The sequence below is a fragment of the Leuciscus leuciscus genome, assembly GCF_965113295.1.
Source record: "Leuciscus leuciscus genome assembly, chromosome: 1".
NCBI classification, from domain to species: domain Eukaryota; kingdom Metazoa; phylum Chordata; class Actinopteri; order Cypriniformes; family Leuciscidae; genus Leuciscus; species Leuciscus leuciscus.
The window spans coordinates 53914539-53941213 of record NC_138725.1 but is presented as its reverse complement, the minus strand read 5'-3'; the positions used below and the strand labels follow the sequence as shown (position 1 = coordinate 53941213).

The 26675-nt window shown below is 37.9% G+C and overlaps 1 protein-coding gene across 3 annotated transcripts in view; it reads right to left on the bottom strand.

The window, feature by feature from the left end:
* slc1a9 (solute carrier family 1 member 9) overlaps positions 1 to 26674 on the bottom strand; it is a 36918-nt gene extending 10244 nt beyond the window's left edge. Inside the window, exons 1-4 of one of the 3 annotated variants that reach the window (XM_082142481.1) lie at positions 26544 to 26674; positions 7171 to 7314; positions 6247 to 6399; positions 5866 to 6119 (exon numbers count right to left, since the gene is read on the bottom strand). In XM_082142481.1, the coding sequence (XP_081998607.1) occupies positions 5866 to 6119; positions 6247 to 6399; positions 7171 to 7314; positions 26544 to 26652 (660 nt within the window). In that variant the 5' untranslated portion in view covers positions 26653 to 26674. Of the gene's footprint in view, positions 1 to 5865; positions 6120 to 6246; positions 6400 to 7170; positions 7315 to 11470; positions 11853 to 16754; positions 16873 to 26543 lie in introns of those variants that run through there. The other 2 variants (XM_082142482.1, XM_082142480.1) reach the window with 2 other exon arrangements.
* Position 26675: the final 1 nt, after the last annotated feature.

Here is a 26675-nt window from a genome sequence, read left to right as displayed (position 1 = left end):
AGGTTCGTAGATCTGAGTGTAGCGATTTCGGATTCATATTGTTACAGCCCTAATTATTAGAATATAGACATTAAGAGAATAAATTGTTATGCAAGTACTTTTACTTTTAATACTTAAAGTACATTTAAAATCAGGTACTTTTTACTTTTTACTTAAGTAGGGTTTTCATTGTGGTACTTCTACTTTTACTAAAGTAAATATGTCTCTGGTTATTTGTACTTTTACTTAAGTACTGAGATTCAGTACTTCCTACACCACTGGTTGTATTACATTGTTTCCTTGTGTTGCGTTCCTGTTTCTTTTCCCCCGCTTCTTAACTGTCTCCTAGGTTACTGATTGTGTCCCTGTTTGTTTCCATGGTTACCTATGATTTGCACCTGTGTCTAGTTTAGCGATCTTTGTATATATAGCCCTGAGTTTCTGTTGTCTCTTGTTGGTTCCTGTCATTGTTTAATGTGTATTATGCGTTTGTATTAACCGAAGTATCTCCTCAGTGTTTTGGTTTCATGGATTAAAGATAGTTGAAGTTATCATTCTGAGACATTCGTGTTGGATTTAGTGATGGGAGAAACAAAGTTTTTCAAAGCTTTGAATCGATTCAACCAATGGGCTTTATGCACAGCTACACTACTTCCTGAACTTCAGCCAGCTCTTTGTTTCCTGTCTGTCATTATTGGACAAACTGATTCATCCAGGTGTGTCTGATTATTGTTACTGAGGTCAGGCACACCTGGATTAATCAGTTTGTCCAATAATGACAGACAGGAAACAAAGAGCTGGCTGAAGTTCAGGAAGTAGTGTAGCTGTGCATAAAGCCCATTGCTTCACAAAATGATTCACTGTTTCGAAGTGTTCGAAATGCCACACACTAGCGACACCTGCAAAAACTCAGGCCAAAACTTTTATAAACCCATTGCAGATGTTTTATTGAAAGTAAAATCTATCAAATGCAATTGACTGATCATCTTATACGATTAAATATCAAGTGTCTGTATAATATGTGTTCTTTTATCAATTTTCAGGGCTTGTTTTGTTTGTTCCATCATGGATGGCTCAGCTAAACAGGCCAATAAGAGACTATAAACTATTATTCCTTTTTATTATACTAATGTTAAATTAAAACGTCAACAAATTAATAAAACTGATCAGAGATCAGGTAAAACCCATAGACACTTGTTCAATGGTTCTCCGCTGGGGTTCACGGGTTCACAAATATCATCGCCCACCAGTGGTGATTCATTGAAATTTTATAATGTTTTGAAACAGTTATGACGCAACGAAGCCTCGTTTACTGAAATCAAGTGAATTTGTCCGTTTGATACATGGTCTGAACTACTGATTCAAAACACAAAGATTTGTAAAGGTTTCAAAGCTTCATGCAGCAGTGTTTCGAAATCAGCCATCAATAGTTGGATTGCAAAGCATTCGGAACAGAAATTGTGACTTTTGACTTTTTTTTTAAACAATTTATAGTCTATTTTTAGTCACTATTTTTTGTCACTTTTTAGTGACACCCGAACGCCTGCACCATTACAAAATTAAAAATCAAGAAGCACTGAATGCAAGTAAAATTTGGCTCTTTTGACTAAGTTATCTGATAACTTTTTAGGAAATAGAACTCAACACATATTTTAACTTGCAATGTAAGTATGATAATTTGACTGTATCTTCTACTGTAGGTCACATCTGGGAAAAAAAAAACTATGCTTACATGCAAATAATAAAATAATTGTAAGACTTGGGAAATTAGAAAATGCCGGGCAGTCTGGTTGAGGAACAACCACTCCCCGAGAAGACAAAGGACCTTTCTGGAAATTAACATTTTAACTCTCTCTTGTGAAGTTAGCATCACCATTTGAGATGCAAGTCTCACCTCAGAATACATCTCTTTCCCTCTTCCCCCACTCCCTCTCTCTCATGCTGAGATCACCTGAAATTCACCCAAAAATCTATATGGTTTAAATGTGAATTATTATCATACAGTTTTATCCATGTTTGGTATCATTTGAAATGTCTCAGTTCGACTGGTACAAATGTCTCATTCCCAAAGAAGTAAACCAAAAGGTAAAAAGTTATTTAAGAGTTTAGAGATAACTCGCACACAGAGGAGGGTGTGTCTTCCAGGCAAATGGCATCCTGCTCTCAAAGGTGTAAACTCAAAGCAAATTCCCATTGTTAGGAAATGTTTCCATGTAAATCAACACTCTGTCCCCAGTAAGTCTGGGACGGTGATTAATGCAAATTCCCACTGTGAACTCATGTTTACATTTGAAAAGAGGTTTCTGCCTTGGTCTGAGTATTTAGGGAGATGCTGAAGAAGGCTCGTGGCGATTTGTAACTCAGATTAGCCCGTGATGCTGAGAGTGGCCGAGACTCTCAGCATCATGTATTTTCTAATGTCAGGTTCACATCTTTTCTCTTTATTCCAGAGCATTTGATGTTTTGTATTTATTATCTTTGAACTGATTATGAAATTGGCATGATACATTTACCTGACATAGTAAATTATTACATTTGATTTTATTCTGAATGACTTTGAAATTGTTTTCCCAAGTAGATTAAACGGATTCGTATGTTCCCAGAAGTTTTGCGTCAGATTAGTGACGACTAATATTTGGCATCAATTCAAGTGTACTTGGTTTGCAAAGACAAGAAGTGAATTCCCGTTTAGAACAGCAAATGCTGCTTGACCAATCTAAATTTGGGTGTGTCTTACCTCTGTTTTAATTTAATGTTACTTTAGATAACTGTACGTGGAAAAACCACGGCATGGCCAATCCAAAGCTATTATAAGAGAAGTAATGTTGGTCAGCTTATATCTGTAATAGTGGACATACCTCTACTGAAGTAAACGTTTAAATTAAATTCAAGTGTATGCAATTCCATGGGGGCTATACCAAAGTATCTTTAGCCGCGTTTCCACCGAAATTACCCGGAACAATTTGTACCTGGAACTTTTTTCCCAGGAACTTTTTTTGCCCCAGACCGGTTGCTTTCTGCGTTTACACCGCGGTCTAAAGTACCGGGAAGGTAAACTGCGCGCAACTGCTCCTCCCAGTCTGCGACGGACAGTAATCAGCAGTTGCGCCACATTTATAATAAGTATGGAGGAGATTCAAACTGTGCTGCAGTTATGTATTGGTTTACTAACGAGGTAATTAACAAAACAAAATAGACGAGCACTGATACTAAAGCGTGTTCAGAAAGCTCGTATGCGTATAAAATTAGACAACGTATGTTATCAGTTATTGTGAGATGCCTGGGACGAACGCGCAAAAAAAAAATCCTCTTTCGCAAATGCGCTTAAAAAAAGCCTGAACCCCGTCTATCAATCATAAATAGTGACAGTCTTGTAAATTGTTTGTTACTAACCTAACCTTGCAATAGATGACAATGTGTAAGCATAATGACTTGATAATAAAAGCTGTGGCAGAAAAGAGACGTGCACTGATAAAGCGTGTTCAGTAGCTCGTAATGCTAACGTTAGATATAAAATTTGTATGTTATCAGCTATTGCGGACATTGACCGTGAGATGGCTGGACGAACGCGCAGACCAGTTTTTTAAAAATTAAATTCCATATTTGCAGACAGACAACTCTTACTGCATGAAGCAACGACACGAACCGCAATAGATTTTTTAAAAAGGAAGGTTAAAAATAAATAAATGCTGCGTGGAATCATCCAACCAAAATGCGGCGTGAACACAACCAATCAGCTTGTGCAGCGCACAAGTCCCACCCCTGAAAGTTCCTGAACTTTGAAAAAGTACTACCTCATGAGCAGGGACTATCGGAGGGGGAAATATTTACCCGGAACTTCATTTAGACCCTGGTTCCTGCGGTGGAAACACATCGAGTACCAGCCCAAAGTTCCTAGTTCCTGGGGAAAGTTCCTGCGGTGGAAACGCGGCTTTTGATTGTGTAAACGTGAATGTGACCGATCTCAGGTATATACCAATTACCTCTGTTTGATGATCAAAACTGACGAGATTGTGATCGTGAGACCCGCGTTAAAAACATCAAACGTGAGGACCTCTGAGCGACATAGTTTCCTAATCTGAACGGGGTAAAATATACTTAAAGAGTTAAAAAGAATAATCAAACATTCGCTCACTTTTAATGATGCTCAGATATCATTAAAACCTTTTTTCATTTATGGAGTCAGATGAAATAACGAGGTAATACATATGAGAAAATGTATTTCATTCAATCTTGTTGTGTTGCGTACAAGGAAAGACAGTAACGCGCAGAAACCTTCACCCGTATTATTGGAAAACCGCCATTGGACCTTTAGTCGGGCTTACATAATGATGCATCCGTGGGATGGCCAAATAAATATGCAACCTTTAAAGTGCCATCTATTATGCTTTTTTTATATTACCTTTCATGTAGTTTGTAATATATCTGTTTATGAATGTAAAATGTCTGCAAAGTTTTAAAGATCAAAGTGCACAACTAATAGGCCTAAAGTTATTGTCTCCTAAAAAAAAAGAATAGATTCTGAACTGCCGAAAAAAGTCGTCAGCAACTCCAATCTCACTTCTGTAACATATCTAAATAACATATCTAAGGTTTGTAACAAATTTGCATAATGCCAGCCTAAGGTCTACATTTGCTGCCTGCAAATAACGTTTACTAAGTACTTTGACCCACCCTCAAAAACTCTAGTTGTAGCTAAGAAGCAACATGTCGACAAAACCACATTGCTACAACATGTTGAGAACACTTTTCTGCGCTACGTTCAACTTTGCATGCACTTCCAAAGGATGAGGACTCGGGCAGGAATTGATACAGTAAAACTGACACCATTTTTACTGTTCATATCACTGTGTATAGACCTTATGTAGCCCCGCCCCTTTTCAGCGCTGCACTCGTTGTCTTTTGTCTTCCGGTCTGTATTTTCACAGCAATCTTGCGTATTTATGAATGAACGGCTCGTTTAAAAATCTTCCCGGTCTACTGAGATTTGTTAAGATATCTGCTTTAAACATTAAAGTCCTCATGATAACTTTCATTAACTTTACATTAAGTAAATCCACTTCAAAAGCGAATTACTCCTGGACAGCAATGCCATAGAAATATACAGAGCGACCGAAAAACGGAAGTTCAAAGACAATATTCTAAAGACGGCTGCGCCCTCGTTTCTCTGGCGCATAAGGTCTGAGGAAGCATCCGTAGCTGAAATTCAAATATGGCAATGTGCGTTCTGTTTTTTGACATACGCTGTAAGCAATAGACCAATCACAACAGACAAGGCCATCTGACCAATCAAAGCAGAGTAGGCTCTCGGAAAGGAGGAGTTTAGAAATAATGAATCCTTTATCAAGCCGTTTCAGACACTGTAAGAAAAGAAGTGATGTGCAATGTATATTATGAGAAAATTAAAGTGTTTTTTTACCTTGGATGCATGTAAACCTGTTGTAGTTCACCTCCAAAACAAAATTAGGAACATTTAAAATAGCATAATAGGGGCACTTTAAAAGAGAAGAGAAAAAGATTCTCAGATTGTTTTTTGTACAATTGTTTCTTGTGAATTTGTGTAAATCTACACAAATTCATCTGTCAATTGTTAGAAGCTAGACAAATTAGGCAGATGGAGAGGATAGATTGTGTGACATGTCTTCACGCTAAAAAAACATGAACAAACAATGCAAAAAAACAACAACAACAGCTATGAATCATTGGCTGTAGACAGAAACCATCGATCAAATGAAATATGACCCTGGTCGAACTCGAACCTAGGTTCCTGTAAGCACAGCCCCTTACACACCACCAGCAACCTGCTCCCTTCTATGCCACTGTTCTGAAAGATTTACATTTTCCAAATGACAGAAAACCAAAAAGATGAAAGAAGATAAATTTTACCTGTTGAAAACTGGCCTGAACCAGGTTCTCTGGGAAAAGGTTTCGGATCAGATCCAGAAAGGCATCCAGACTGCTGACCTCTGGGTTTTTGGGGGAAGAGGTGACCTGACCAGATCTGAGTTTTGGGTTCCCAGGGTGTATGCCAAGCACCAGGATGACACCTAGAACAGCAGCAATTATTGTGGTGGACATGTAGTACACCATTGCTCTGGTGCCCATTCTTCCACTGGAGCGAGCATCCAGACCGGCCAGGCCTGCAAGCCAGGAAGAAGGAGAGAGAGAAATACTGCATCAACAAAGATAAACGGCTTATTTTCTTGTGCTGTAGACACTTAACAGCATTTAACAAGCAAAAAACAGAGCATGCGTTCATGGCCTAACCTGTAATGAGACTTGAGATGATGAGGGGCAGGATGAGCATCTTCAGCATTCTCATCAGTAAGTCTCCCGGAAAGGAAACCAGCATGAGACTGTTTGTGTCCAGATCAGGAACATAACGCAGCATCATTCCCATCACTGTGCCTGCTATAACACCTGTGAGAGTGTGGCGATTACACCGGTTATGTTCGGCCTGCTTATTAAAAGGTGTACGGATCATAGCATTGTAGAATTCTTGGTTTTTCACATGCACCACTGCATAACTGTCCTGCATCTGCAACATCTCAAACTACTGCTGTATAAACAGTGTCACTACATGGGGCCAAAACATTTTTGGTATTCTTTCTATTTTGGTATTTGTCTGTGGTTTGACAGATGACCACAGTTATGAAACCACAGACAAGGTTTATATGAATGCAAGTATAAGGAAATAGTAGATGAAAGATAAAGATAAAGCCTGACTGGGACTAAGATTAAAGCATCATATCATACATTTTCAAAAAAAAACTACTTAAAAGTTTTTGGACCCACTTATAAGTTTTGGGTCCACTTATAAGTTTTTGGGCCCAAAATAACAATATTTTAGTTTTTTTATTATCCTCTTTCAAGCTGCTGTGCATTTAATAAACGCCCCCTTTCACATATGAAATAATCTTATCTCTTCCCGTATATTATCAACAGTGTTTAGCAATAATACAGTGTCTCCTGCTTATCACCTCACTGTGACTTGATTGGCTTTATGACCTAACCGGCAAACTCCTCTGAACTTCCAAGGAAGGAGACACACACACACACGTCTGAAGTTGTATACAAACACTCCCACACATTCACATTCACGTACACACGCACACACACACACACACACACACACACACACACACACACACACACACACACACACACACACACACACACACACGTGCGCACCTATCACAGTGAGGGCAAGGAGCAGGTTGCGTGAAAACCAGCCGCATTGTTGGTGTGTGGAGTCTTTTAATTCTGCTTGCACTCCATCGTCCATCTGCAATGCTGCACTTGTCTGGTTGTCCAAATGCTTATTCGTCATTCTATCTGCAAGAGTCAAGAGAAATAAAGGGAGAAATGCCAAGGTAAATAAACAATGATGATCATTTAAACATCCTACTCTTCACTCTATGTCTCCAGTGAACTCATGCAAGGGGTCATGGGGTCAAGGTTTTGCTGGTTAGCATGGCCCAGTTAGACTTAGCCTCTACTAGTTGATGCCATAATTACACAATTCGACTGCAAAAATGTCTTGAGTTATGAATGTAACCAAACGAATGTTCCCTGAGAAGGGGAACAAGACACTGTGTCCTGGGATGCCAATGGGGAATGCCGGTGTCTAAACAGAATAATAACATTGGTCGGCGACAGCCTATGACGTCACTACTGGTGCGACCAGACGGACCAGCCATTGGGCAGCTTAGCTCAGGGCCTGGTATTCAAAGAACACATTAAAGGGAATATGGCCAAGGATAAAAATATATCCTGCCTGTCACTACAGGGACACACCCCTGATGAGTGGAGGTCTCATGAGAGGAGACCTAACAACACTCACTCAGGGGAGCTCTAAGAGTAGAGGCCTCAGCAAGACGACTCTCTAAAGCGAGAGGAGGCCTACCTACGTTCTACACTAAGGACTACTAACCAAGGAGGCTCAAAAAAGCCTGACATCTTGATACTGCTATCTAGCCAGAGCCCTGGGTACGGAATCCTCAGTAGGAGGACTCTCTAAAGTGTGAGGAAGCCTAGCAAGGCCCACCTTGAAGAAAAAAAAGAGCCACCACCTCAAAAAAGAGCCTACAACCTAGTGCACTGCCTCCACGGAGCTCTCAGAGCGGAGGCTTCAGCATAATGACCCTCTGTAGAGAGAGGAAGCCTAACTATGTTCTATGCTAAAAGACCATCAAACCAAGGAGACTCACAGAGAGCCACACAACTTGGACATGTTATCTAATGAGGAGCTCTGGGGAGCGGAGGTCTCAGCATAACGACTCTCTAAATCGAGAGGAAACCTAACAATACTTCCCTAAGTGTGGTTTCTCCAAGGAGACTCACAGAGAGACATACAATCCGGCACGACCACCTCAACTGGGCTCTATGAAGGGAGGCCTCAGCATAGCGACTCTCTAAAACAAGAGGAAGACTAGCTACGTTCTATGCTAAGGACCGCTTACCAAAGAGGCTCAGAAAAGAGCCTAACAACGAAATACTGCTATCCAGGCAGAGCCCTAGGGAGCAGAGGCCTCAGCAGGACGACTCTCTAACGTGAGAGAAGACCTAACAACATTCCCCTTTAAGAATAGACAGCCAAGGAGACTCACAGCGAGCCATACAATCTAGCACCACTCTTTATACCTAGCTCCTAAGAGCGGAGTCCTCAACCTGAGGACTCTCTAGGCAAGAGGAGGCCTAATTATGTTCTATGCTGCTTATCAAGGAGGCACAAAAGGGTCTTGAAGGCTGTGCCTTCGCCTCTCGCCGTTCAAACATGACGTCACACGCAGCAGTTTGGTCAGCAGAGTGGGAACCTTCAAAGTCGATGCCTCTCCCAGCGAGAGATAGCTGGCCAGCATCATGAGAGCTGGACAATTATGACCAGATAGATATCGCTCGCCTAACCTGCTGCGAGCGAGCTCACATCTCTAACATCACCATGGCAGATATAATCTGTATGTGGAGCAGGACATAACCTCCAGTTACTCATCGTACACTGGGCAGGCAAAGAGACATTCATTCAGAGACATCATCGTCCTCAACAGCCAAATCCTTCTCTTCTTGGCTTGAAAATAAAGAGCGCACTCGCTACCATTTCAGAGGATGTGAGCAATAACACAACCTCATCCAACAGCTTGTACTCGTCAGCTACCGAAGAATGAGAAAGATCTGTATCTTTCTCGAATTCCTCGGCAAGCTCCATCTGCGAGCCCCAGAATCTCGGTTTCCTCCTCGCCTCCGCAGGTCCTGATCCACGGAGCACAGACGATTGTCCCAATTCCCTCGAGAAAAGGGACAAACGAGAACAGAGTTTCTTCATTGAGAAACTCTCATAATGCTCAAATTCAGATCGCTCAAGGACTGAGCGAGCAAGCTCCTCACCCAAGCAAATCAGCCACAGATCGTATGTATCATCAGTTGTCAGATAGTACTGACACAGATTTGTATGCACTTCCTGAAAGATTTCGCTGCCATAAATGTCTTCAACACGTCACAAACAAATGGCTCCTGAAGACAAGAAAGAGGATAACGTGTACTATAGCCCCCCTTTTATTTTCTGGTCACACCAGTAGTGACGTCATAGGCTGTCGCAGGACAATGTTATTGTCGTTCTTTGACACGTGACACCGGTCAAGCCGGAGTCATTTCCCATCAGCGTCCTAGGACGCAGAGTGAATTCCCATTCGAAAGGGAAAGCATCTTTCCTCATTGAATTTTTGCAACATGAACAATACCATTCAAAAGTTTGAGTCAAATGATTCAATTGGCTCAAACATACAGTAAAAATAGTAATAATATAAAATATTATTATAACTTTAAATAACTGTTCTGCTTTAGTATAATGTAAAATGTAATTTATTCCTGTGATGGCAAAGCTGAATTTTCAGCATCATTACACCAGTCTTCAGTGTCACATGATCCTTCAGAAATCATTCTAATTTTATGATTTGCTGCTCAAGAAACATTTTTCATTATTATCAATGTTGAAAACAGTTTTGCTGCAAAATATTTTTGTGGAAACCGTGATAATTTTTTTTCATCATTCTTTGTTGAATTGAACGTTCAAAAGAACACCATTTATTTTAAAAGAAAACCTTTTGTATCAAGATGTGAAAGTATTTACTGTCACTTTAAATCAATATAATGCACTGATACTCAGTAAAAATATCAATTTCTTAAAAAAATAAAATATTACTGACCCCAAATTGAATTAGTAGAGTGTGTTAAAAATATTTTGTTACACATATGGTATACCAGTAATGGAGGACTCTCAAAGGCATGGAAATATACTCTAGTGCAAAGACGAATTACAAAGAAAAGTATCTTTCCCAAATCCCCAAGCTCTCGTTCTATCATGCTAATGAGCAGTGGTGGCAAAACAATTCACCACAATGACAACAAACTAGTTTGTGTATAAAAGTCGTATTAGAGATGTCTGAGACTGATACATTGTAGTTGTGGATGAGATTAACACCCTTACGAGGATGGATTAGCCACAAATGTTTCGCATCAGCAACATAGGTGAATATTACAGCTGGAGAGTGATAAGTTCATGAAATTGCATCTGAAAGCCTTGAACGACCCTCTGCTGTGTTTACGTGAGCATGCTGACACATAACAAACCATTATACCATAATTGGCCATTATTATTTTCATCTGTCGAGGTCTGTGCTCATGACACTGGAGGCCAATGTACTGCAAGGCCTCATTTGACTGTCAAACAGCTTATATGCTTTAAATTATTGATGTATGACCGACTATGACCAAGTCTTTGTAGTGACAATTTAAATTGCAAAAAGAAATAAACAACACTTTATTAAAAGCTTCCCAGGACATCTGCACCACACAACATGCCGCCTTTTCTCATCTGCATCAAGCAGTTGGCAATTCTGTGATCCGTATGATCATCCGAAACAGTCAAGCAAGAGATTTTCACCTCCTCATGTCATGCGCATCTTACAGCTGCTTTTCCTAAGGCTCCGCCTCTTTTTTAAAGAGAAATCGAATGATGCTGAAATGGAGGCCTTATTCGGTTTGAAAGGCACAGAGATCACTGATCACAAAGAAACAAAACCACAAAGCCTCAAAGGAAACATTATAACCCCCTTCCAATCTTTTAATCTGCTAAACTGCTACTTTTCAAGCATTCTCTTACACGCACATACAGTCACACCCACATACACAAACCTCCACATGGGAATAATACATAACTCCTGCTCCTTTACAAAACCATATGACTGCCAAGTGGGGCCAATAAACATTTGATCAACCATTATAAACATCTGCATGAAACTGGATACTGATTTAAGTAAGATAAACTGGTTGAGTAATGAGACATATAGAATAAACACATATGTTGAGAAGAAAGAAAGAGCTGAAAGACAGAGTGACATTTATATTTGCGAACAACCATTAGTGAATTGCATCATCATGAAGAATAATGCTTGTCTCTTTTATCTTAAAATAATTAGATGAGAGAAATACTTACCCGAGTTCGCCGTCTTGGCCTTTTTGCCCATTTTGTCCTTGCTGTTTTTTGGTGCTGTGTGGTTCTTACTCTTTGACCTCCATTTCTCTTTCTTTTTCTGGATGTTCCCTGTCCTGTTCATCTGTTTGTTCTTCATCTCAGATTTAAACTAAAACAACAGTTGCTGCTCAGACATAAAGACGGATTGGCAGCATTGCTAAAATGTGTTTGTTTTTTTGTTTTTTTGGAGGGGGAGGGAGGACAGTCATTTGCCAAGTTTCAACTGCACATACATAATCCTCTGTGAAGCCTCATTTGAAGAGAGAGAGAGAGTGAGAAAGAGAAGCTTATGACCTGTGATTCTGCATCTCTTTTTACAATACCTCACAATTTCCCCTGAAGTCATGAGCTTAAACCAGTTTTCACAAAGGTCTTTATATTCAAACACAGGCAACAACATGCCAGAACAGCGCCTATAAAAATGAAGCGCTGCTACATTCTGCTAATCCCTTTTTTTGGAGGTAACAGGTTGTAACTGAATACATCATTTTCAGGCACACCACTAGTGGGAGGTCACAGGTTCAAAAAGGCCAGGATGTTAATGAAACATTGCTGTGCAATGACAGTCAACAAGTAAATCACAAAGACTTAAGAAGAATTAAAAAAACAAAACAAAAAACACTTGATGGCCTTTGCAATGATGTAGTAACACAAAGAAGCAATTATTCTTTCTTACAATGAAACTTAATTTCTTGTGATCTTAAGCCATGTTGTAAGATCAGCTACTGTCACAATGCATCCCTCCCCCAAAAGAGCATGTGACTGTTTTTCTTCTCCACCAATCCAGACTGATTTATGAATAACATTGCGAAAAGGATTGGCCAACTAAATATAAAAGCTTTGGCTGTCAGTCAGTAGATGACATTAAAGGGATAGTTCACTCACAATATCCCAAAATATTTTCTTTTGTATTACAACAAACAAGTAATACAGGTTTGGATCCACATGAGGGTAAATGAGTAAATGAGGACATCATTTTCTTTTTGTAGTCAACTATCCCTTTAAAACATGCCATTTCATGCCTGAGATTAGAACTGATCCTAGAGATTTCAAATAAAGGTCACTGTGGCGTACAGAAACTACTGGTTGAGTTTCTATTATATATTTTGTGCAAACTGTTATTGGGATTATTCAACAATCAGTATTATATTCAGCTAAACGTGCATCCTTATTTGAGTGCACAGATGGAGTATGTAAGGGATACTATGCGATCAGAAAATTATTGCAAAATTATAAAACCAACAGGCTAATCAGGCCCAACGTGGTGCATATCTATACATATCTTTACTATAATCATTAAATAAATAAATATGGAGATGAAATACTGATTTGTGTTTAAATTGTTTTATACTTATACATGTACAAAAATTGTTCTTTACAATATACAAATCAATCAGCCTAGCAACAAGACAAACATTGCAATGATTTTACAGTAATACAAATACTGAAGTCCTCTCAGCTCTTACAATCGATTAGACACAAGATGCTACGAAACAAGAAAGATCGAGTCCACAGTGAGAGACATGAAAGTCTGATATACTGCGTTGCCACGGTGAACATGAATTCCACAACTGACCAATCAGAATGAAGCAGTCCAAAGAGTTGTGTAAAAATTAAATTAACATTAATGCGTGCTAAGCAAGGATTCGGTGGATTTTAGAGGAGTCTGGGTTTGTCTTTAATTGATTCAAATAATAGTTTTGGGGGTGCAAAGTGAAACTAAAGATCGAAGGGTTTAAAAACCCATAGCAACTCAGTATTATAATTTCCAGTGAACAACATCAAAACCTTAATCACAAAAATAGAATAAAATAAAGTCTCAACTTGCTGGTTGCTCTGCATCCTGAGGCAAGGACTATGTACTCTACACAGCATTAGACACTATTTATTTTCTCCACTTACTGACAATATTGACGAACATTACCTGAGATCATTCCTCAAACAAGCAACCAAACAAATGTCCGAAGCTTAGCCTAGCCTAGCTAAGCTGCTGGACTTCAGCCATAACAAACAGAACAGGTTCGATTTACACTGGCAAGCTCTTTATGACAGAACAGGATGCTCAGGAATGGAATGGATGAAACGATTAGCCAGAGGCAAAACTACAGCTTACCAAAAAAAACAAAAAAAACAAAAAACAATCTAGGTCGGCCTCCTTTTAGATCACACAGAGTGGAAAGGAAAGATTCTGACTGGGGTGTTAATCAGAGTGCCAGAGGATGTTTTTGAGATGGAGAGATAGGCCTATCACTTTCACTCCTTCAATCAGAAGACTTAAAGGCTTGAGGGAATCTCTTTAGAAAGCTAGCCAATAATCACAATAAGCTTTAAGAAGTGAGAAAGTGATTAGTGAGATGGAGCTAAACCTTGACCAAGCCTGGTTTAAGATGGTTTAGATAGTCTCAGTTGACAAGTGTCCAAAACCATTATTAATACCGTCAAAACAAACCAGACTGGGACACCTGCTCTAACCACCTTAGGCTTTCAGCAGGTAAACTGGAGGAGATAAGAATGCCTTTCTTGTGGTTTGGCTGCCCTTATTTGCAGGAGCGTCAGTGACGGTGTGGAAAACAGCAATTTCAAACAAAACAGACAGCTATTAGGTTATGCAACAAGTATACCGTGAACAACCACATTTCTGTCACATTGCAGATAAAAATGTCCAATTAGTGGCTAAAGCTAAACAGGAGAACTATTGAAGAATACGAACTTCAAGATGACTGTTTCATGATGCATTCTGTTTCTGTATTTTTATATATATGTCATATGTCTATATTTTTATAACTCATTCAAATTTTTTTTGCTATAGATAAATATTTGAACATAGTATTAAACAAAAGAAATTCAAAGCAGGTGGGTTATTATGCTTTTTGTGAGGATGAGGGGGGAGTCATTGTTTTATATGGACTGCCAGAATCACCACTGATTTTAAGGGTTACCCACCATCAATGAATCACTAATACAAGGGTATGTGTTCAGATGTCTGATTGTGTGGTCAGTGTGAGTGAGGATTATTTTCTGAGGTTGATTGGTGTGGGCTTTGCAAAGGGATAGAGATATAATCCTATAACTCCCTGCTTCAGTGAGAAAATAGAAGCAACACAGTGACGGACTGGACACCACAGTTGTCTTTCAACCTCACACATGAACTATGCAAACTACATCCAACCATGCATATAATCTCATTAACCAATAGCAAATATATTTCAGATTTATATTTAAGAAGATTTGCATTAAACGTATATATATATATATATATATATATATATATATATATATATATGATCAGTTGCATCATACATTCCCAACGAATCAAAACCTATGACCTACTGTGCTCTACTGTTTGAGCTACATGAATCATTTGTGTTGCAGATCATACTGTACTACATTCCAGTTATCCACTGCAATAAATTACTCTCTTAATCAGTATTTTCAGCAATGGCAGATGTTTATATCCAAAGCATCTTACATTGCATTCAATGTATACATTTTATCCGTTCATGCATTCCCTGGGAATCAAACCTATGACCTTGGTGCTGTACATCTCATGCTCTAGTCTAACTGTTTGAGCTGCAGGAATACAAAAAAACATCCTTAAAACAATATCAATTCAACTGATAAGCAAAAGGTGAAGTTTAGATCATTTTTGATGATTCATTTTGTAGTCAACTATCCCTTTAAAACATGCCATTTCATGCCTGAGATTAGAACTGATCCGATTTCTAATAAAGGTCTCTGTGGCGTACAGAAACTACTGGTTGAGTTTCCATTATATATTTTGTGCAAAATGTAATTGGAATAATTCAACAATCTGTATTATATTTAGCTAAACTTGCATCATTATTTGAGTGCACAGATGTACGTACGGGACAATATGGGATCAGAAAATTATTGCAAAATGATCAAACTGATAGGCTAATCAGAGCATATATCCAGCTTTACAATAATCATTAAATAAATAAATAAATATGGAGATGAAATAGCAGAAATAAGAAAAAAATATATATAATTCTAGATATTCTGTAAAACAAAGTATGAAATTTGTATTCTTAAGTATGATTTATCTTATTTTAAGGAAGTTTAACTAGACAAAAGTATAAAAATATTGATTAAGAATTTGTTCTGCAGTCTGAATGCCAGAGTCCTAATACAAACATATTCACATTCACTTTTTCAAGACAACTTGCACGTTATTTTCAAGCTATCCAATCTCATTCTTTTTTTCTTTTTTTTTTCGGAATATGATCATATACATCACAACATGTTTAGAAAACTGATGTAAAGTAATGAGAAGTAAGTACACAGTGAAGTAAGAACATGCAGGTATGTGTGTAAGTCCATCTGGGGGCTTATTCTTCTGCATGTGCAGACAACTTGTACGGGGTCATCTTTGCTTAACCACATCCGCACACACACGCACTTGCACACACCCTCCCCCCTTACCCCTACATCTCTGACTATAATCTGAGTGTATTAATCTGTTGTTTGAACTCCTTAAGCACAGACTGTGTATCACATCTGCTCGCCTCACCCTGCTAAAGCTTTGCTATTTATAAATCCCCAATTCCCCCTCTCTCTGTCTTTCTCTGTTTCTGTCCTGCAGGTTTTTCCCTAATCGAGCCCCGGAGGAACCCTCATTTTACCTTCCTAAATCCCTGTCAATCTGTCTTTAAGCTCCATGTCTGCAGAATCAACTCTTTCGTTATTTCATTTCTGAAGCCACAGAGGTCTCTACTCATTGTGATAAATCATCTCTCACCGATATTTGACCCAAACTAGCGATCTATCCACAGCTGATTGACTCCTGTTTGAGAAGTGCCTCTAATGAAGCATGAGGACATTCATAATTTGCACTCTTGAAACCATCCATCATCCTCTCTCTGACACTTCACACTACCTCTACACTCAGAGTATCCCAGACTTGGGCTATTTGTTAACTGATATGTGGTGTTAAGTTTGCAGCAATGACATCTACAATAACACCACTGACTAAGAGGAATTTAAAGGCAAAAGAAGAGACCATGCACACTTCAACAATCATGGACGATCAATGATATAGTTATGTGCATGAACTCATGTAGAGGACTTTATGTCCAATACATTGTTTGAGCATTTCATAATATAACAAGCTGAATTAAATGAAGCAGTTTAAACAAAAATATAAAGTTCTATGTTATATTGAGAGGGTTAGGGACAAGTTTAAACAGAAACAAGAACAGTGATGTGCAGTTGTTCATAGTCTTACCTGTTCTGTTGTGCCGTCTCCCATCCAACAAGATTGAGGCATTAGGAAAGAGACATGTGGAAAGAATGGACAGAGGGTGAGAAAGAGAGAGATGGAGTGAGAGTCACAGAAAATTCACAGATTAATAAGAACGTTGTGATTCCCTGAGCCTGGCTTGCGCGCTCAGACTCTCTCTCTCTCTCTCTCTCTCTCTCTCTCTCTCTCTCTCTCTCTCTCTCTCTCTCTCTCTCTCATTGTTCACAAACAAGATAGTCAAAATGCTGAGTGATATTGTCAATAAAACACTGCACTCTGTTACAGTTTTTCTCAGTCGCTTTGGTGCATTTCTCACATCACTATTTACATTTGCACAACAGTTAATGCAGTTCTCAAAACAATTAGTACAAACTGCAAAACCTAGTTGATAACCTGCAAAAGCGTGTCACTTGCTCAAAATGGACAGCTCATTCCTCAAAAGCAAGTATTCATGTCAATGAAAGTGTCAGTGTCATCAAGATGAAAAGTCCTGACACCATTGTTTATGAACAAGATAGTCAAATGGCTTTGTCATGTTTTCATTATGACAGTTTACTCTGTCAATGTTTTCCAATGCAAAAAAGTCAGATCTTGGTGACACTACCTGCAAATGCTCAAGACAGCACTATATACTATTTGCACAGCCATCTGAAAAATACAGTAAAGTTACACATTACTGTATTTAGTGAGGTAACTGAGTACAAGACACTGAATATGTATGTTTCACATTTTTACTGCATATGCTCTTTGCAATTCTAATTTGTTCACAGCATTGTGCAAAAGAAAAAAATACACCCTTATTTACAACAAACATAAACTCCCTTTGGGTAGTTGTAAACTGTAAACAATATTGCAGTACATATTGGAACTGAACATACAACACAGTACTGTAACCATTCATGCACATCCAGACGTTCCTCTCTGTCTGGTATAGACTATGGGACATTTTCAGGAAAAAAAGATTTAAAAATGTTTTTGTATGTAATGACTCAAGCAATGAAATGAGGACTATTAGTTTTATATGGAATGACTATTCAGCATTCACAAGTATAGTTAATTTTGACTGACATGACATAAGCAAATGATAATGTTATAAAACAGCAGAGAGTTGTATGAAAGCAATTGATGCATGTCCAAACGCATTTGCAATTTGTTGGAAGGAATGAGAAACTGCTACTATGATGTGCACAAATGACTAAATGTTGTGGAGGTTGAACTAACTGTTGTGCAAATGTAAATAGTGATGTGAGAAATGCACCAAAGCGACTGAGAAAAACTGTAGTAAGTAAACTATGACAACAGTTTGGATGACAGTTACTGTATTGAAATGTACAAAGCTGCACTTCTTCTGTATGCCATACATCCAATTCAAAAGTACATATTTACACACTACTGTACATGAGTTATTGATTGAAAGAGACTGGATAGGATTCACAGTTACACTTTTACTAGTGGTCTGAAAAAAAAAAAAAAAAATTCCCCCCTTACAATATTATTGTGATATAGAAAAGAAAAAGAAATTAGAAAGGCAAACACAGGAAACTCTGCTTTTGCATGCAGCACTGTGTATATGCTTGCCAATTGAAGGTTCATGAGAAGCAACTTTGAGCAATTTCAGAGAACTGGTTTCTCATTGGTTGATCTACATTCTCTTCATTAATGAAAGTCAACATTCACCTGCACAATTCATCAATTCTTGGCACATTTACAAAAAGTCTAATAGAAATGTGTCGAAAATATGCTTGACTGTTTATGACAACTAGATCAACCATTTTGCATTTAATGACTTATACGATGAACTAATGACTAGATGTTTTGAGGGGTAACACTATTGCACAGAGAACTAATACATTTTGAGCAACATGGCATTAGCAACTGATAATGTAGGAAACCGCAGACAATTGTACATAATCAATTGCATGAATGTACCAAAGCAATCGCAACTTGTTTAAAAGAATGAGAAACTGCTTTTATGATGTGCACAAGTGACTAGATGATGTGGAGGTTGAACAAGTAGTTTTGAGAATTTCATTTCTGATCTGAGAAATGCACCAAAGCGACTGAGAAAAACTGTAACCCTCCAGTATCCTGTTACTTTGTCAGCAGTGTCTGCCTTCAACAACTAATACATAATCAGTTCAATTCATTTACAGGGCCAGATTATTTATATATATATATATATATATATATATATATATATATATATAGATAGATAGATAGATAGATAGATAGATAGATAGATAGATAGATAGATAGATAGATAGATAGATACTATGCATGACATCAGCATTTATGGGGATATGTAAGTGATGAAGAAGATGGAGAGAGAACTAAGGAAGCCTGAATAATCTATGATCTAGGACAGATTTCATCTCAATGTGTCCCACTTCCACCCACTGGATGGCGATGTGGCTCTGTTTCCCCATATGTATGATGAGGAGGGAGGCGGGGCTTAATACAGGTATTTGCATAATAGGAATCACATCAGATGCCTCACATCTTAGTCATAGGAGATGACAGTTACTCAATCTTTCTCTTTCCTGTCATCTAAAATCTTTACTTCAATTTGGCTGCTGAGAACCTCATAAAAATATGTGGTGGTGATTGATGTATCTTTCAGATTCACAGCAAAATTTTGTAGAATCAATTTTCAATTTTCACTTTTTTTTTTTTTTTTTTGGTCCGTACAATAAAAGTAAAAGGGGTCCAAACACTTTTACAGTATAAACTAAATAAAACATTTTTTTTAATATGTCTTCAGTTATTTCCAACAGAAGAAAGGAAGTCATACAGGTTTAGAATGACATGAAGGTTCAGAAATGATGACAGAATTTTGATTTGGCATGATAATACTAAACACGGATTCATTCGATTTCCTGGATGTAATGGTCCAAACATGTTCAGATTCACTGCTGAGAAGTAAAAAAAGAAAGAAGAAAAAAAAAAGAAAAAAATCATTACTTGCACTGACTACTTAATCTGCCCTAAAGGCTTTAATCAGTAGCAAAACCAATTCTTTTAAGCTCCAACCACTCACCTCAAATTATTTGATGTGGGAAGAATGGGCACTCTGTGTGCTAAACTGTATCAAAACAAACATTTCCGCAGGTTTTATTTGACATTATGTGCATTGAATCTATTAGCATGTTGACTAGTTCCAAAAGACATCAATTACTCACTATGAAATGTTTATGATCCTTTTTTTTTCTTTTTTTTTTCCTTCAGTTTATGTCTATATGAACAGAGAACCCTGTGATTTTTGTCCTTTTCATGACACATAATATTAGATCTGTTCTGTCCCAGCTGAATGCTGGGAAAAGGAATACTGAAGATGTTAAATGACCCATTACGGTGTCAGCTGGTTTTGTGAGTCCAAAGAGCAAGATAATTTAATAATACTAAGGTGATAGTGTTTCTCGGTCTCAGTAATACACTCTTTTAAACACCTGGCTTTTAAAGGAATACTTCACCCAAAATGAAAATATTGCCATCATTTATTCACCATTATGCTATTGCAAACTTGTATTACTTTCTATCAGATATTTTGTAGAATCAATTTTCACGTTTTTTCTTTCTTTTTTCTGTACAATAAAAGTAAAAGGGGTCCAAACACTTTCACAGTATAAACTAAATAAAATTTGTTTTTAATATGTCTTCAGTTATTTCCAACAGAAGAAAGGGAAGTCATACAGGTTTAGAATGACATGAATGACAGAATTTTAATGTCTGGATGAACTATCCCTTTAAGGTAAATGCACAATCCTGCCCCACCTTATAGACAAGAAAGAAAAGACCCCCGAAAAAGAATAAAAATGAAAGGAGAATCTCTGTCCACACATGCATAAATATACAACAAAAATATACGTTCGCATACGCATTCCAGTTGCTATCACACACCCTGTCCCACAGGACTGACAGATGGAGGGGCAGAGGAGAGCTACAAAACTGGGGCGGCCTCTCTGTCTATTCCTCTCTCTCTCTCGCTGTCTTTTGTGCAACGGATGGGCTGTAAGTCTATCTCCTGCTAATTGCCACAGTGGTTCAAACACAAAGTCTGCCGCTGAAACAGTACCCAACCGGGTGTTGTATAGTGAGTCAAATTTACAATGTGTTACATTTCTCCTTCAGCATACATCAGGGAGGAGGGAGGGCTCATGTCCACCGCATCAGTCAGAATTTAAATGTTTAAAGGCACACACACATTTCTAATCTCAAAATAAGAATAATTTTCACTGAAACGTCTATCTATTTTCTTTTTTTTTTATAATTATTTTGCTCTAAATGGTTAGGTTATAATTAAAAACGTATAAACAGGCTCTTATTTTTTTTTATTTTTTTTTAGCAAAATTTTTTTTTTTCCTAGAACACTATAGTGACTTTTGCTACCCATTTAGACAGGGATTCCTGTCTTTAAGATCTGAAACAGCATTTATCACAAAGGAATCTGCAGCAACTGTGTTTTCCCAGTCAAATATGGTTAATTCTGCCTCTGCTGAGAAAAAAAGGAGTCAAGTAACTTAAAAAGTTGCAGTATATTATACAACTTCTAAAGGAGTCCCAGGAGCTGCTATGAATGGTTTGTATTGCACAGGAGAAAGACTAAGGTGTGAATGCTATTAAGACTATGCACAGGAACAATGAGATAAAACATGTGTTATATTTCCTGCGCAACATAAGCCAATTGTTATCCATCAAAGAAACCTCAGAGAGTTTATCAACATTTAATCCTGCTAAATTCATGCTAATTCTAAACCAACCACCAACTTTTGCAAATGGAACATTGTAATTAGATACAGCTTTTTGTCCCATTTTTCTGCAATAATTAAACTGACACACAATAATTTGGAACAGATTCTGTGACCACATGAGTGCAACTAAAATGGAGCTTGGTTGTGTGGCGATGTTTTTACCATCCTCAAACCATGGTGTTTGACATTTAAATTCATTTTCTTCTCCCTGTCTCCAGATGCAGTTTAATTGTGGGAACTTACATCAAAAACCCTGTTCCTCTTCCTGTTTCGACCAACTGTCATGCTTTTCATTAATTACTTTATTAGGAAAACAAGATCTGGCTGACTACTTGGTGGAATGGGCCAATTTAATTTAAGAAACAGACAAAGCATAAATAGTTTGGTCTTGTAAAACATGTCAACGCTATTCTGCCTAAATAACTATCATCTGTGTAATAGCACACGTCATTTAATCACTTTTATGCAAACCTCAATGACCGCAGCACACATGGATAGAAACATTCCACTCGTGTTTATGAATGGGCCAAATAATATGCTCAATATGACTATAGTCATATCATAGCTTCAGCTATTGTCTGACATTTCTGTAGCTTAAACATAATGCATGGTATAGTAACACCAAAATAATGGGTTCAGTTCCCAGGGAATGCATGAAATTATAAATTGCATACCTCAAATGCATTGTAATCTGGTATTTGATAAGTGTCTGTCAAATGTCTAAATGCCCTACAGTTAAATGAGCCAGTTGCCTTTTTGTATTAGCTGCACTGTAAAAAAAAAAGATTGTTGGTTTAACTTAAAAAAAGTAAACTGGTTGCCTTAAAATAAAAAGGAGATTGGTTTAATCAACAGAAACTCAAAATAGTATGTTATCTGAACTACATAAATGATCTAAGTTGATTTGACAAAAGAAAAAATGTTGTGATAAATCCTGAAAATATTTTTTTTTACAGCGTGGATGCTTAAAAACTGTTTTCTTCTTCTATGTTTTGAAATTAAGAGGCACAGTTGATATTTACATTTATGAATTTGGTAGAAACTTTTATCCAAAGCAAAATACATTGCATTTAAGGTATGCACTTGAGGTATAAATTCATGCTCAATAAAATCGAACCAGATTTTATTCCTAATTTGAACATTCTGTATTTAAACATAATTAGATAGAAGAGGTTTGGAAGTTAGCTTAAAGGTACTTTGATATAGTTTAACAAGAAAATTCAATCAGGTATACCTGTACAACAATAAAACCTAGGCTCAACTTCAACTAGACTATTCAACTCCTTATACAGCTCCTCTCAAAAGACCTTAAAATGACCAAAACAATCCGACCAACAGCAGATGGTGTTTGTAGGAAATTTGGAAGTGCAATAAATGTAATTAATAAATGTAGCAGGAACATCTGAGAACTTTATTTTCCATGTTCATGTACTTTTAATTCATTCTAAATGGACTTCGAGAATAACTGGAACACAGAAAAATTTCTATGGCCCTTTAAACTATCACAAATGAATGCACACTTACATACAGTACATTGATTCAGTTTTATTTTTAAGAGTTTCAAAAGTTTTTGCCCATACAATGGTGGTCATTGGAATCAAAACCACATTGGACCCTCATTTGCGAATTTCATTGCACGGTCAAAAAACACATCGCCTAAAACCCTTTCCCTTTAAGGGAATGCATGACCTGCCTAAAAGATAATCACAGTCTATGCTTATCTTCTCAAGGACACTACTTGTGAAGTGAAGATAAACTCTAGTAAAACAAAGCTCTTAAGACGACGAAAGAGCCCATGGGACGCCTGCGGCAACAGCGGTCCACCACACCGTGCTCAATCAAGAACCATTAAGACTGGTAGCCCCAATTCCATGCACAAATCCACCGCATGCAAGTTGCTCGTTGAATTTATTTCTGTTAATGGCTTTCCCTCTATTGGTGTTATGAGGACTGTAAAGCGAGGCTGAGGGTGAGATTATAAAAAGGGGGGCTCCATCAGCAAACACACACAGCATGGAGCCACACTTTTATGTGCTTTATAAAGGCTGACAAACTTTCCCTCTTGCACTATCATTCCTTTTAAAGTTCAACCATTTCTTCTGCCTCCCGCAATTCCATATGAAGCTGTTTCTCATTAGGGATTAAACAGAGAGTTAGGCTCTCCGTTCCCATAATTAAGGCATTCCTAAAATCAGTCTCTCCTCTTAAATCCTTTGGTCAAACCCCTCTCTTTTCCAGTAGCAAGGCATTCCACTGATCAGATACCTAGCTAGCTATCAAGGTGTGTGAGATTGTAGATTATGTACTTTAGCCTGTGTGTTTTGTTAGGAACTGTGTTTGTGTGTGCGCCTTTGTTCTTGACCTCCCCTCTTTCACCTTTTTGTTTTACTACAAAATCCAATTTCAGGCATCGGTAACCCTCTCTATTCCCAAATACCAAAGAAATTACAGCAGTCATGGCCACTGATGAACATGCCCATAATGCTGCGGGACCTGACACAACAATCAAAGACGCTGTCCCCCTCATCAGTGCGACCCGCACTCCCACAGATGACCCTTGACTTCTGACCTCTAGCCTGTCTGGCACGGTGGGTGCTATTGAGGGTGGATCCATGAGATGGGGGCAAATTAGGTCAGATTGCGGTGAGCTGTGCATTACAGCCGAAATTGGAAACACATGCTGCAGCCCACAGCGTGAGAGAGAGAACACCAGGAGAGAGCTAATAGTGGTGCTGGGGGTGAGGAAAATGAAGGTAATGTAAGGTGGAGTTCTGATGTGGGGGGAATGGATTTATTAAATGAATGACGCCTCTTTGAGAACATAAGTCTAACCTCAGGCCCAGAAGAGTGTCTGCGGACAACATACTGGTCTCCTTGACAGCTCTGCTATTTTCAATAATTGCTATAATGGCTTTGTAACAGATTGTAATTGCTTTGATATTTGAGGTTTGAGGTGGGATAGCCATTGCCATGGAAATAAAACTAACGTGCAGAGACACTATGAGCAGGGGACACAAAGAAACAAAAATGTACCATAAGTATTAGAATTACTTAAAAGCTTCTTCAGAGTTTAAAAGAAGAATGTATTACCATTAATAATTAAATGAATAAATAAAAAATATCTATATTATTACACTTGATCATTATATTTATTAACATTATAGATGCAATATTTATTATTTTAATGTTTTTTATATTGTTTTATTATTGCCTAAATATACCCCCGGTTTCACAGACGAGGCTTAAGCCTAGTTCGGATAAAACACATTTTTTTTAGTTGTTTTAACTAAAGCAACTTGCACTTGCAATGTTTTTTTTCTAAGTCCCTTTTATAAAAGCTACTTAAATGTCCTAATTGAACTAAGGCCTGATCCCGGCTTAATCTAAGACCTGTCTGTGAAACCGGACCATAAAATGTATTATTATTATTATTATATTTTATTATTTACATTATTATTTTAATTTCTATTACAATTAATTTTAATAACGCAGTTATTATAGTTTATTAAAACTATATAGACATACTAAAAACTAATAAAAATGACAAAAAAAATAATAATTACTAAGTTTAACTAAAATGTAAATTTAAAATAGAAAATAAACTCAAAATAATAAAATTACACAATGATATAAATTTTACTAAAAACTATAATTTGGTATAATTATAATACGCACAGCATCTATTTATTGAATGCCTTTCCCAAAGCTCAAGGTTATATTACGTGCGAAGGATAGTCTCTTATCTGGGTTCGGCATCTGAACAATTTGCAATTTCGTCAGAGGCTCTCGTTTATGACTCAGTGTCAGTGACGTGCGGTGTGGTCCTTGTGTGATGAGGTAGGTGTTTCATCAAGTTCTTTCATAAAAACAAGTAGGCCTAATGCTGGTTCACAATAAGGCCTTTTGCCTAATTAAGATGCAGAAATACATTTTTATCCTTCGACGACAAGGTGTTGGAGATTTCTGGGCATGTGTGTTTAGCCATTTGAGTGCGAGTGTGTGAAAGAACTTTTGTACCTCCGTTTGAGTTGTCCCTTCTTTTCCTTTCTACCTTTGTTCGCCTGTCATCTCGCTCAATACCTCAGTGACTCCTCTCTCTCAATCATTCTCTGTTCTTGTGGCTCTCTCTCATTCTCACTCCTTCAATCTCACCAATACACCCTGGGGTTGAAATATCTAAGTGCATACGAAACAAGTTCAGACAAAACCAGAGAGACCGAATAGTGTTAAGGAGGTAAGGACTAGGAGTGAATGACACTAAATGCCAAGAGGGAGGAACAGCGTCAGGAGAGGACAGAAGCAAAGATCTGAGGGGGCCGGACCACATTTTAGATCTTACTGAACTTTGTATTTGTGTGTGTGTGTGTGTGTGTGCGGACGCACCTGTGTTTGTGTGTGTTAAATATGAAGTTCCACAACGGTTCCCCGTTCCTCATTTGAAAACCTCTTTTCTGTACCCCTCTCTTTCTCTTATTCACTCCCCCATCTCTCTCATCCCCTAACTCTTTCATGGACAGTCTCACAGGGGCAGGGTTGTAACAGAACACTTCTCTCTTTTGTGTCCTTTCTTTTCCTTATCCTTTCATCTTTTTAAACTTTCTGGGGAAATGGGTTTTGGTGGGATGGAAATTTCTGCTAGGTGAAAGAAGGAGAGAGGAGGGGAAAACAAGAGATGGAGAATGAGAGAAGGCAATATACATCTCCTGCTATAAAAACTAAGGGCTGGTTGGCAGTAGATGCTGTAAAAAATAAATAAATAAAAAATCTCCAGAGGAAATTGCTTTAACAAATTGCCCCCCCCATTTCAAGAGCTGGTCCCAAAATTCAACACATTCAGACCCCCACCCCATAAACTGACATGAAATAAATGAGTCTGCTGTCCTCTACTTTTCGTTGCAGTTATTAACAACTTAAAAATCATCACTGGTGTATGATGCTTGCATGTGGTGATTAGTTTGGACTTAAACTCAATTAACCAGTTCCTAAGACAGTCTATCCATTGCATTTAAGCAATTTTCCCACTCACTTTTTTGTGTTTTTCCATTATGAGATTGAGAACTCTCTACACCCACCGCCAGCAGATGGTCCTCGTCCTTTTTTTCCTCCACCATAATGTCTTCTTTCACTTTGTCCATTCCTCTTCTTCTAAACCAGCCCT